Genomic DNA, 13,501 nt, shown 5'->3' on the forward strand with positions numbered 1-13,501 from the left:
GCAATCCCATTGTAACATAACAGTAATAACACCAAGGACTCAAACAATAACCCTACCTGTGAAAAAGCAAGGGTAAATATTACACTGGGTCCTAAAATACCAATACACCAACTACTGAGGAAACAAAACAAACCAGATTGCTATAGGTCCCTATGCTAGCAGAATCTCTCACCATGGTCACACACAGAGCAGAGGCAGACCTCACCAAATACAGAATACAAAATAAAGGAGCACAAATTAGACAAACTGAAATGGAAACCCCAAGAAGCCAGACTGTGTATTTACAATGGAAAAACAGAACCACCATTCCTCTTAAAACAAAATCAAGAAACATAAAACCATACTAAAGAATATTTTAAAACTACTGATAAATAGAATTTCTATTAATTAAAATCTTACATTTTTACAATTTCCCAAACACCAATAAAATATTTCAAAACAGCACATATATCAAATAACACCCAATAATTAAAACTAAGGATTTTAAAAAGCCCCTGCTGTCCATATGTGGGAGTTCTTGATTTCCAGTCACCCTGATATTGTCAAGGATTAGGAGGTTATCCTCTCTCACACATTCACATGTCCATTCTCTCTCACACATACATACACATTCATGCTCTTATACCCACCATAACCTCTCTGTCTCACAGACACTGACACACTCTCCCCCTCCACACACCCCCACACAAACTCTTACTCCCCTGGATTTTCTCATACACACTCATGCTCTCATACACACACCCAGGCAAGCTCCCATTCATTTTCACACCACTCCCTCACCATCCCCCAGGCATGCACACATTCATTCTCACACAGATAAACCCCAGGAAGACACCCATGCATTCACACACATACACCCCCAGGCAGACTCCCATTCATACACATGCACACACTAAAGGCAGACCCCCTCTCTTTCTTTTGCCATCAACCTCGGAGCCCCTCTCATTCCTCTGATGCCCCATGGCTATTGGGGAGGGGCTGATTGCTGCTATTGGCACTGAAGCCCATTCTGCTGCCTCCTCTGTGCAAGCCCCATGGGTTTCCACTTCCTCCATTGTGAGATCCGCATAGAGAAAGTGCTACTCTTGCACATTACTGATTAGCACACGCAATCTTTGGTAAAGTAATTTTATTTTTTTTTACCTTTGCTGTCAGAAAAAAATCAGCAGAACCAGGGGTCACAAGCTGAGGCTCCAGGGAGGAAGACTAAGAACCAATGTCAGGAAGTATTTCTTCACGGAAAGGGTGGTGGATGCTTGGAATGCCCTTCTGGAGGAAGTGGTGAAGTCCAAAACTGTGAAGGACTTCAAAGGGGCGTGGGAAACACTGTGGATCCATCAAGTCTAGAGGGCGTGAATAAAGTGGAGGCAGCAAAACACTGCACGGAGTGGCAGTAGCCACAGAGGCATTCACGGAGCAGGATGCCAGTGGCCAGTAGTTATTGTTCCACCTTCACGGAGTGGAAGGATGGAGGGCTGCTATCTCCAAAAAAAAATAAAAAATAACAGGGGTGGGTAAGAGTATGGGGCAAGGGTGTCGCCTGCTTGTTACAGCAGTTGCTACCCCTAATTGAGCTGGATGTCACTTGGATGTAGATACGGTGCTGCTCTCTAAATTGGTGGTGGGGTGGAGGGGAATTAGGGCTGGAGGGTACTGGAAGCCAATAGTAACAGGTGGGAGAGAGAAAAAGGGAAATAAAAATGGATAAAGTGTGTAGCTTGCTGGGCAGACTGGATGGGCCGTTTGGTCTTCTGCCGTCATTTCTATGTTTCTGTCTGATCTTAGTTTTCTAATCGGTTGGTCACAGGCTCTTTTGTTCCACCTTCCCTTATTTTTTTGCCAATTCCTTTCACATTGTCTTTTTTTCTATTTCTTTTCTCTCCATCTATCTTCTTCCCTCAAACAGTCAGATTCTCATTCTCGCATGCTTTCTCTCATACAATCATTCATATGCTGTCTGACTCTCTCACACCCAGGCTCGCTCTCACTGTCACATGCTGCCGCTCTCTCATGTTGTCTCTGCAAACTTTCAGGTCCTCACTCCCACACAGTCTCTCAACTCATCTCATACACACTCTATGGGCCCTCAGCCTCTCACTTACCTCTGGGCCTCCTCTTCACAGGTCGCTGCAGGATGGGCTCTGCAGCGGCCCTGATCTTCTCGGGCCGATCCGCAGCGGTGGCCCTGCTACCGGGCCTCCTCTTCTCAGCCCACTGCAACAACGCTGCTCCTCTTCTGCACATAGCTGATGCTCCTTGTCCTTCCTGCCCACGCGGCTCTGGCAACATTTTTTCTTCCGAGGCAGGAAGGAGGAGGAGCACCTGCACATTTAGACATGGCCTTTTCTTCGGGTCGTGGTGACGTGAGCTCCACCACGGCGGTGCCATCTTCCTGCTGTGCGTCTCCGGGACAGCACAGCAATACTTCACTACTCAGCCGCCAGTGGGATGAGGTCCACCGGCGGCTGTATTGGCTCCCCCTGACCTCTCCTCGGTATACCACTTGCTCCGCCCCATCACATGCGCCAGGCTTGCGCGACACACTAAAGTGTCACGACACACTTTGGAAAGCTCTGCCTTAAAGGATGGAGCTAGAGATCTGGTCTAGTCCACCTTAAGTCTAAGACAGCAGGGTATTCTGGCCTGGGCAGAGGTCCCTGTCAAGCTGTATAACTAGCCAGGACCAGGAGGGAACAGTAGGCCCAGGGGAGAGAAGGAAACCTAGAGAATATTGCTGAACCATAAGTATTGCCACGTTTTTTGAACTGTGAATAGCAGAGCTGCTTTTGTTTGTCACAAATAAAAAAGCTTATGAAAGATTGTCAGAATTCAGCATGTGTCTGTTCTCTGGCTATTTCAAGACCCTTTGCAGTGCCACATTGATATTCAAAGTTATCAGGATAGCATATCTTGCTAACTGGTCATGCCGTAAAGCAGTCCAAAAGTTAGCTGGATAAACTGATCTGCTATCTTAGATAGCTGGCTATATTCAATAGAACAGTTGCACCACTGAATATCCCTACAAAGTTAGCAGGATACGTTTTATCTAACTATAGCCTGGATTTTCTAAAATCGCAGGCCTTTGAGAATCGCACAGTACCAGGGGGGCAGGCCTGCAAAAGCCAGCAGTGATTGCACCACTGCGGTATTATTGCTGCTGGCTTTCCCACCCAATAGCGCCACTGTGAAAGGTGGTGCTATTGGGCGCGCTACTGGTGGTGATAAGGAGTCTTACATTTCGCCGTCAGCAAAGTCGTCATGGAGTCCAGCACGATACTGCAGACTCCTCCCCTTCCAGTCCGGACTCCGCCCCAATCTAGGTATCGCACGCAAAAAGGGACTTTTTGCGTGCGATCCCTTTGGAAAATGACTCCCTAAGGAACGAATTCATCAAGGTATTTTCCCATAGAAACAGAATGGGAGGGGGGGGGGGGCGGAGCAAGATGGTCACCACACACTAGGTCAGCGAGAAACGCCGAGAGAAGGCTGGTTGTTTCTTCTTTTAAATTACCTAAAAACATGCTGCAGTGCATACAAAAAGAAAAGGGAAACTAAGGGGGGTGGATGACAGCTTACCTCCCTTACAGCCCTCACAGCCTTGAATCGACTGTTTCTTCGCCGGATCCATAGCCTCAACACCGGTGAGACTAGTTGCTGGGACGGAGACGCTAGAGCGAGCGGACTCATCCTTGACCTCAGACATCTCTGAGCCCCGGCGAGCCAAAGCGGCTTGCCCCATCTATCAAAAATGTTGTGATACCAAGCAGCCCGGTCGCTTCAGAGGCTCCCCAGGCGGTCAATCTGGGTGGAGCAAATAAGGCGACTCGGAGGTGAGAGTACCGGAGCGAGAGAGGAAACGGCCAACCTGGGAAGATCAGTAGAGATGGCTGCCCCTCGCCCGATAGGACAACAACTGCAAGTATCAGCGAGGTGCGAGCAAGGTAACATGGAGGAGGGAGAAAACCGTCTAAGGGCAATGACTGCTGGTTTTGGGATTTCTACATCTACTAATATTACACTGGAAGGGATATGGGCTGCTTTGAAATCTATAGAAACCTCTAAATCCCTCTCCCAGATAACTTTGGATACAAGAGAGCAAACAATAATAAATTAATAAGGACATTTAATGAAAAAATGGACGGCATGGAAAAGAGTGGATTCTATAGAGAAAATTCAACAGAAGTTGATAACTTCTGAGAGAATTGCTAACAAAAGACTAGAGGGAATAAAGAACTCACTAAGAGCTCACAATTTAAGAGTTCTTAATTTTCCAGTTAAGCATTTAACATCCCCTCTAGATATGTTCAAGATTTGTATGAACCGTATATTAAAGATTCCAGAAGTAGCGACACCTGTTATTGTTAAGGCCTATTACTTACAGCAAAGAGGAAACTACAGAGCAAGCCATAGCAGGGCCTCTAATGGAGAATTTGGACTTAACAAATTTCTTGGAAACCTCACTGGATTCAGAGATCAAAATAAGGAAGCCTCTTCTTATCTCATTTGCTTTCTTGTCTGAAATTATGTTTTAAAATTATTTTTGAGAAATAGGCAGGTATCCTTTTTTGGCCATCCTATTTGGATTTACCCGGACGTCATAAAAGTCTCAGATGAGACGTAAGGAATTCTTACAAACGAAACCAGAGGTTATACAGCTTGGTGCAAGCTTTCTGTTAAAATATCCAGCAAAATGTTGTATAAGATATAGGAATGTACAATATATATATTTAGAACCAGACCAGCTCAGAGCCTTTATATGGTCATTATCCCCAGAGAATCCTATTACTGCTTCAGCTATATAGTACATAGGTTTGTTCTAGTGTGTAGCGACCTGATTTTTCACAAAAAAATTTGGTTATATCGCTCTTTATTTCTTTCCTCCTTTCCCCCCTCCATAAATCCTTATAATTTTGCTGCTGGTCATTTTGTATCTAATTCTAATTGTTATGATATTTTCTTGAACACTTTTTTTGTAATGAAAACAGCTTTTTTTTCTGTACAAGATGATCTCTTGGGTGTAATTTTCAAAATTTCAAAAATAAAGAATTAAAAAAAAACAGAATGGGAGAAATGCCTTAGTGAATCAGACTCTAACTTAACTTTTTCTTAAACATTGTTAAAATCTTCTCTAATCTAATATCAGCTGGCAAACTATTCCATATGGTAAGAGCTGCAGTTGAACAGGATCTTCCCTCCACTGAGTCAGACATATCTTTTGCAGGGATGCAGTATGCAAAAAGGCTCCATGACTTAATCTTAAGACACAATTTGTAGTTTACCAGATAAGCATGCAGGGCCCTAACATGTAAAACTCAAACCTTTCATCAACATCTTGAATGTTGCTCTTATTCCCACTGGTAACCAATGTAATTGCTGTTAACAGTCACAACCATAAGTCAGTTTAGCACCTATGGCCAAGTGAAAAAAATGTGCCCTCAGCACATGTACTGTATTTAACATGATAGATAAATAAAACTGAAAAAACAGATCTGCATGATGATATTCAAGCAAGTGTGGGAGAAAGTGAAGCTGCAGGCAACTCTACACAGATATCAACTTACACACACAGTCTTCTCGGTGGAATGGAGCAGAATGGACTTACTCAAGGGTATAGATAATTGTTCTCTTAGCCACTCTAAATTAAGAAAAAGATAGCTCTGTCACATCTATTACTTTCTAATTTCACAAACTTTAAACAGGAATGTGCTCTAGGGATGTCCTCTGATTTTGGCCCGCTGCGGGAAATATCGTATTTCCCACGGTTTGGGCCTTTGAAATTCAGGGGGATTCGAATTTCGGGTAAGTGTGCACTAACCCAATAAACTAATTTTTCCTGAAAGTTTGAGAAACATTTGTTCCAGTTTCGGGGTCCCCGAACCAGGATGAATGCACATCCCTAATATATTCATTTGTATTAATATAGAATCCAGACACTATCAAAATATGAATTTTTAAACATTGCTTATTGATCTATACCACAGCAGATAATTCACAATCATGCTTTCACAGTTGAAGTACAATATACACATTCTGGTGTCAACTCAGCAACACAAATTCTAGTCTACCAGGCACTTCAGAAATAACTCAAAACCCTGCAAAAAACATATTACAAACCTATTTATAGCCAACCTGCCATACAAAGCAGCATTGACTTCCAGGACTCAAACAGCAACAACCCAACCTATGAAAAGGCATCACTGCAAATAATGTACTAGGCCCTAGAAACTAATATACCTCCAACTAGGAACCCAACACAAGTTAGACTGCTAGAGATCTGAACATGGAAAAAAGAAACTAGCAGAATACTGCACATAAGTCACAAACAGAACACCAACAGATACTCACCAAATACAGAACAAGGGCCCACAAATTAGATACAGAAATATGCAGACAAACTGAAATGGAAACCCCAAGAAGCCTAACTCTGCATACAATACAACACTGGGGAAAAAGAAATAGTACAGGAGGAAATCCATTTCTATGTAAAATACAAAGATATTAGAGATGCACTTTTCCAAAGCTGACATATTCCAGTCACTAAACTTAAAATAAAATCTTTTCTACCTTTGCTGTCTAGGTATTTTATTTTTTTCTAATTGCATTGTTCCTGGTTTCTTCTGTCTTCAGTGCTTTCCTCTTCTTTTTTCCAAACTACTTTTCCAGGTTCTTTTCTATTTCTCTTCCTTCCCTATGTCTTTGACATTGATCTTTTCCCCTCATTTCATTTCTCTGACTCTCTATTCATTGCTAGATTTCATTCCTCCTGCTCTCTCTAGTTCTCCCTGCTCCTGCTATTCCTTTCCCAACTCTATCCTTCATTTCTCCCTCTCACTGATCTCCAGCTCTGACTCCTTTGTCCTTACCACAGTTCTTCCTCACAATCTGCAGTCTCCTTATTTTCATCTCTCACTTACCTACCAGTTCTCTCTCACACTATTACACACCCCTTTCCCAGCTCATATTTTCTGCTCTAACCCTTCCTCCATTTTCTCCCTCTTTTTCACCCACTGCCTAGTCATCCATTTCAATCCTCTGTGCTCACCCTTCCCTAACTCTCATGTTTCTTATACCGTCACTTGCTTAAACTCCTTCCCTGTAATCCACACTCTCTCCTGCCTCTAGTCTCTTTCTTCTCTCTTTCCTGCTTCCCATTCCTCCTCTCACCCTCTTTTTTGGTCTTCCATTTCCATTCTCTCACCCATCCCTCTCCGCTGTTTCCCCCTCCCAATCCACCAGGTCCTTCATACCATTTCTGGCCCCTTCTTCACTGTTCAGCTCCCATCCCCTAGCTGCATATCATTTTCCCAGCTTACACTATCTGCTCCCTGTCCCATACATCTTCACTCTTAAACACAGTTCCCAGTCTCTCATTCTCTAGACTCACACTCAATTCCACCAACCCCAGCTCATCCCAGTATCCTATCACCCAAGCTCCCATCCATAATTAACCTCCCAAATTATATCTTTACCCACACCCACCCCCAATCTTCTAGTTCCTACCTTATCTCTGTCCATACTCTCCTTCTCAATGCCCCAAGTGCTGCTCTCCTCACTAAATCATCAAGTCTTCTCCCATCCACCCATACCTCATGTGCCTCTCTCCCAATTTTCCAGACCTTACCCAATCCACCAGTCACTACTCACCCCTTACCCCTCATCCTGACCCCCTAGCTGCCACCTTCCCCCACAAACCCATGGATTCCCAATCCATGCTTTCCACATACACCCCAGTCTCCTACTCCCTGTTCATTCCCACCCACATCTAATCTCTCACTCACCAAATCCCCAGGTGCTTCTCTCCCCCAACCCCTTGTCCATGCTGTACTCCCTACTGCCCCAGGTGTTCTTCCCCCTCCTAACCCAGAGTTGCAGCTCTCCTCCAAATGCATAAAGTACTTCTCTCCTTCCCTCCTTCTCCTTTGCCCAACTGGCTCTAAGTACATCTTAGATTTCGAGGGAGCTCCATATGGTTCCAATGGTATCTTAGACTTTAAACCGCATGAGAGTGTGAGAAAGGCACCAGATTCACTCTTCTTCTGGCTTGTGGTGAATCATGGGAAGGAGACAGCACCAGCAGCTGACTCAAAGTTTTGGCTCTGGTAGCAGTCAGTTTCTTCAGCCCTGCATGAGTTGGATCAGGATGGTGGGGCAGCAGCAGAGCATTTTGTTTAGTCCCATGGGCTACATCAGAATTCAGGTTGAGCCAGTAAGCTAAAGATGTCCATACAGGTGCAATGCCTGGGCAAATGCTCATCTCTCCTTTCATACCTTCCTCTCTTCCTGACACTTTCTGGACCCGTGGGGTGGCAAAATCATGTTCTGTGTGTATTTTAATTCACAGGGACTCCTAATTCATTTTTAAAAGGTGGTTTATGCATAGAAACCATGGTTTCTTTATGTAAATCCTTTAGAAAATAAGGCCCTGAATGTCTGCCTGCTGCACATAGAAAGGGACTGCATGAATGGCACTAATAGTCTGAATTCTGTGTTGTTGCAGGTCACATTGCGTGCATCCTTGGGAACACTGAACACCCTTATAGTTGTCTCGGAAAAGATGGTGCAAGGTCGTGGCAAGAATCATCTGATTATTTCTATCATGGACATTGCTTCTCTAAATTACATATTGCAGCATATCACCTATACAAGCAGTGTTTACCACGTCCAAGCACTGGATATAGGTGATGAATTCAAAGCGAATAGCATTGTCTCACATTTCCTATAAATTATACCACATTGTAGCACTTGGCCAGCTTGATTTACGAATTCAGAATATTCCAGCTAGGTTTCCATTCAAAGCTTCCTGTCTTCTCCACAGTACTTCTTACAAATAGAGTTCTTCACAGAAAGAGAGCAGGATCAAGTTACTTTTTTTTAGAATATTACTATAAATGAGCCTTGTAATCACTTACCATAAGTGGCTGTGATTTTGGTAATAGTGTTTAAAAAACCAGGTTGTGTATATATGTGTGTGTAATGCATGCAAATTCTCAGTAGTGGTAAAGTGCATGCATTATTGGCAACTTTTCTACTAATATTTTGGGAGCTCAAAACAGTTCTCATATACAATATAGGGGTCCATTTCCTGTTGCAATTTGGCCAAAAACAAATTGAGTTAATTTTGCTGGGATAAACAGCAGTGCAGCGCTGCTGTTGAATTTACCCAACTATCTTAAAGATAGCCAAATAACTTTAACCAGCTAATGTTAGGACTGCTCTACAGTATGACCAGAGTGAGCAGGACAAGTTATCTGATTAACTCTGAATACTAGGACTAATCAGATAACTTATCCGGCTAACTTAACTCTGCCCTGAAACAATCCCTGGATTGCCTCAAGTTATCTGGATAAGATGTATCTGAATAACTAGCTGGATAACTCTCAGATGATCAGCCAGCAGGAATTTTCAAATCTTGCCATTTGTCTGGCTTAATCAATCCTCCAGTCACCGCTCACCCCTTACCCCATAATGGCCTTGTAATGAACAAATTTATGCGTAGTGTTCTTTGAAATATCATTCTATTTTCCTTTTTCTGTGTTTTCTTGTGTGTGATTGTTTCACAACCTGTATGATTACTAGCCACAATAATGCAAGGTGGCCTTCCCACCAGAAATAAAAGGACCTCTAGTCCTCAGCAGAACCCTACCCATATGACTTCCTCTCCCAGATAAACGAGGTATGTAATTATGATGCCCCATTCCCCCTCCAGAGCCCCTTATTGCACACTTAACACACCCCACACCCCATCCAAATGCCAAAGAAACCCCTTAGCTGAAACACCCCTCATATCCCTTCTTCCCTAGGATTATTCTACTAGAACTCCTTAGATGGAAGTTCTTCTGAGCAGAGTGAGGCCTGCAGGACCAAGATGAACATTGGGTCAACCAGCACAGTTTGAATAACGGAGCTGCTCATGCAAGAGTGAATCAGTTCTATTCAGAAAACCCTGCTTCCTAAGGAGTTCTGTTAGGAAGATCCTAGGGGAAGAGGCTTTGGGGTGACATGAGGGGGGTTCTTCAGCTGGGCAGAGAGTGGGTTTGGTTTTCAGGTGCAGGGACTCTGGGGGGGTGGGGTTGCTTAGAGGGGTCTGCTTGGGAATGAGAAAAAGTGAGTATTGGTATGGGAACATTCGGGGCTATTTGCCCCTGTTGCTGGGGAAGCTGACTTGTTGGCAGGTGTGTTTACCTGCCAATGCTTTTGGCCAAAATTTAAGAACCCTTCTTACCGAATAACTTTCAGCATTCCACGCAGAGCTAAGGTTTGCATGCAAATGTACAAACAAACTTTAGCTTGATTTTCAAAGCAGACTTTGAAAATTGGTGTACATACAGAACCCACTGCGGCATACATACACATATTTACATCTGCTAATTAGTAGCTATAAATGCATGCATGTAAATTCTATTCCCCCACCTCCCCCGCCTTGGAATGCTTATTTCCAGTGCACATAAAGTATGTGCAGAATCACCTTGTTGTGTTCCGCGCCCGCGGGCGGCCATGGGCGTGGCCCCCTACCTCTTCTGCCGACCAGGCCAGCGGCAGCGTCGGGGCCGACTGCCCTGCTCCGAGCTCGGCACCCCCGCGCAGCGGCGTGGGCCTTCGGGCTGGCCACTGGGATCGGAGCCGTTCCTGCTCCTCCCTTGTGGCCGCTGATGCTCTCCTCCACGGCCCGGATCCAAGATGGCTGCCGCCATACTTAGGCACGTGGTCGCGCCTCTTCACTAGAGTTAAAGGGACCTCGTCCCTTTAATTGCCTGCAGCTGATTACTATCTCCATGGCCAGAGGAAGTATATAAGGAGACTCCTCTGACCATTCTTCGACTTGGCAACGTCTCCTGTGAGTTGTTTGAGTCTGCTTGCTTCGGTGAGTTCCAGCGTCTTGACTCCTTGTTCCAGTTTCATTTGGTGTTCCTGGTTCCAGACCTTGGATCGGCTAGCGGTGATTCCTGGTATTGACTTCGGCCTGACAAGTGGTGATTCTTGGTATTGACTTTGGACTGACAAGCGGTGATTCTCTGGTGTGTAACCTCGGACTGGTAAGCGACGACCCTCTGGCACTTGACCTTGGACCTCTTCCTGACCATCGTCTCCAAGGGCCCACCTAAGTCCCAGCAGCCCAGGTCCCTACGGGTTCCTTCTGGGGGGACTGTGGACTTCCAGGAAGCTCGTCAGCCCTTGCACCGTACGTCTGACCTCTCAAAGGTCCACCTAAGTCCCAGCGGTCCAGGTCCCTACTGGCTCCTCCTGGGGGGACCGCAGACTTCCAGTGGCGAAGACACACCTCTGTTCCGTGATGTCATGACTCGTCATCTGCCTTCACGGTCGCATCTGCCTCTAGTGCCGAGGGTCAGTTGATCACCTCCTCTGTTCCTGCCTCGCCACACGACGGGAGCACCTTCGGATCTCCTCCAAGGTATACTATCCTTCCGTCTGCCCAAGGGTCCACAAGCCTGAGCATAACACACCTCTGTGTGTACTTTTACAATGAACCCCCACCCCTGGGCAATTTTCTAAGGATCATTTACAGGCATAAAACTTCATTTTATCTACATAAAATGCTTTTAAGCAGGCCCTTAAGCAGTAGTGAACTTTATTTGGCTCAATGCAAACTGAATGGTTTAATCCGCTCTTCATGCATTTACTTTTGTCACAGATCAGTAACACTTGGTCTTCATTAAAATAAATTGTTTTCATTAATTTGTAGTAACATGAATTAAATTATGTTAAGCACCAAATTTAGCATTTAGTACATGTTAATCTCTCTTAAAAAAAAGGCTTATAGATTGCAACACAGTCATCAATTTCCAACGATTGTAGAACTTTTATAATCAATTACAAATAGCATATTAAAATGTATTTTATAAAAGACCGTTGTTTTAAAGCTCATACCTTTCAAAGTCACAGCCTTCTATTGTATGGGATTACTGTTGAGATGTCCACTATTTATAGGCAGGATCCCTTGTCCATAAACCATCCCCAGTAGATGTGCAACTAACCTGCTCTTAAAATTACACATACAAAGAGAATTCCCCACCCCTCCCTCAGATAACACAATCCAGTGCCTCATTACCCTCAGAAAATTCTTCTTACTGTCTAACCTAACATTCTCTTGCTTCTGAGATTCTTGTTTGAGCTTCATTTATTTTTTTTACTTATGTAAGCTAATGGGTGATTAATCTTCTCAAATTTACTGTAGACTAGATAGTATCAACTTTATCCTCCAAAGCCACTACTACTGTTACTGCTACCTTATGCACCAGAAAATCTTTTACTGGTAATTATGGATTATCTGTTGGAGTATCCTCCATCCTAGGGTCTACAGCCCATTCCTTTTCCCTGTCTCTCTAGAAATTTTTTTGTGGCCATTTTGAGGCATTTCTTTTTAAATACAATACTGTCCATACAATGACATGTGTAGTTTACTGTAGGATAATTTACTTGCAAAGGAAATTGCCAATTAATATCATTGTGGAGGTTGATATAGCAGATAACCCCTGGAGCAAATGGGAAGCATGTCCTTTCTCACTCACTACCTGTTCCCAGGCCTGGATTTAGGCATAGGCAACATGAGCAACTGCCTAGAGTGGGGGCAAATTTTGAAGGCATCATGTATCCAAACTAAAAAGGGATCCTGCTTCTACTTGCTTTAGGGCCATGAGCCAGTACAGCTTTTAAGAGGCGTTGCCATGGCACTCTACTTATGAGCAACAAAATCTTAGAACATGGATCCAGATGATCATTCTACAGTAGTGATGGCCAATAGGGATGTGCATTCGTCCTGGTTCGGGGAGCCCAAAACCCGAACAAGTTCTTCCTGAAATTTTTGGAAAAATTTGTTTTCGGGTTTAGTGCGCACTAACTCCCCCATTAGTGAGCACTAACATAAAAATGTTAGCGCACAATAATCCAAATTTAAAAGGCCCGAACCGCGGGAAATACAAAATTTCCCACGGCAGGCTGAAAACAAAGCCCGAACCAAAAGGTTCAGGCTTTGCACATCTCTAATGGCCAGTTGGGGGCTCTGAGACTGTTTCTTTGCATTCCTCCAGTTGATCATCATCACAGCAACAAGTTCTAGGTACAAAGGAACATTGGGAATATTATTTGGAAAGATAGTATAAGTGACAGCTGTAGCAGAAAGGAAACTCTATGTTGCAGCAATGCCCTGCTCAAGTGCACAAAGAAGAATGTACACTAGGGATGAGTACAGAAAAAAAATTTTGGTTTGGTTCATTTATTCATTCCATTTGGTTTGGTGATTTCTTTTGTTCAGTTTAGGACCAAAAATATTATTTGTTTCAGTTTGTGTCATTTGGTCAGTCATTTTCCATTAATTCAATATGGAAAGCAATGCAACCTATTTTGGGCTCTAAAATTTTTATTTTATATCCATTTTTAATTAAATTTGCAGAGAGATAGCAATAACAGAGGGAAGAGCATTCCAAGACACCAAGAGGAGGGTAAAGAAGAACCAATAGTGGCATGAATGAACCAAAACACCATG

At 43.8% G+C, this 13,501-nt stretch overlaps 1 protein-coding gene across 1 annotated transcript in view; it reads left to right on the forward strand.

The window, feature by feature from the left end:
- LOC115093750 (beta-1,4 N-acetylgalactosaminyltransferase 2-like) overlaps positions 1–13,501 on the forward strand; it is a 201,484-nt gene that overhangs the window by 120,464 nt on the left and 67,519 nt on the right. Inside the window, exon 6 of the mRNA XM_029605955.1 lies at positions 8,498–8,678. Within this exon, the coding sequence (XP_029461815.1) occupies positions 8,498–8,678 (181 nt within the window). The remainder of the gene's footprint in view (positions 1–8,497; positions 8,679–13,501) is intronic.

Source organism: Rhinatrema bivittatum, chromosome 6 (genome assembly GCF_901001135.1).
Source record: "Rhinatrema bivittatum chromosome 6, aRhiBiv1.1, whole genome shotgun sequence".
Taxonomy (NCBI): Eukaryota; Metazoa; Chordata; class Amphibia; order Gymnophiona; family Rhinatrematidae; genus Rhinatrema; species Rhinatrema bivittatum.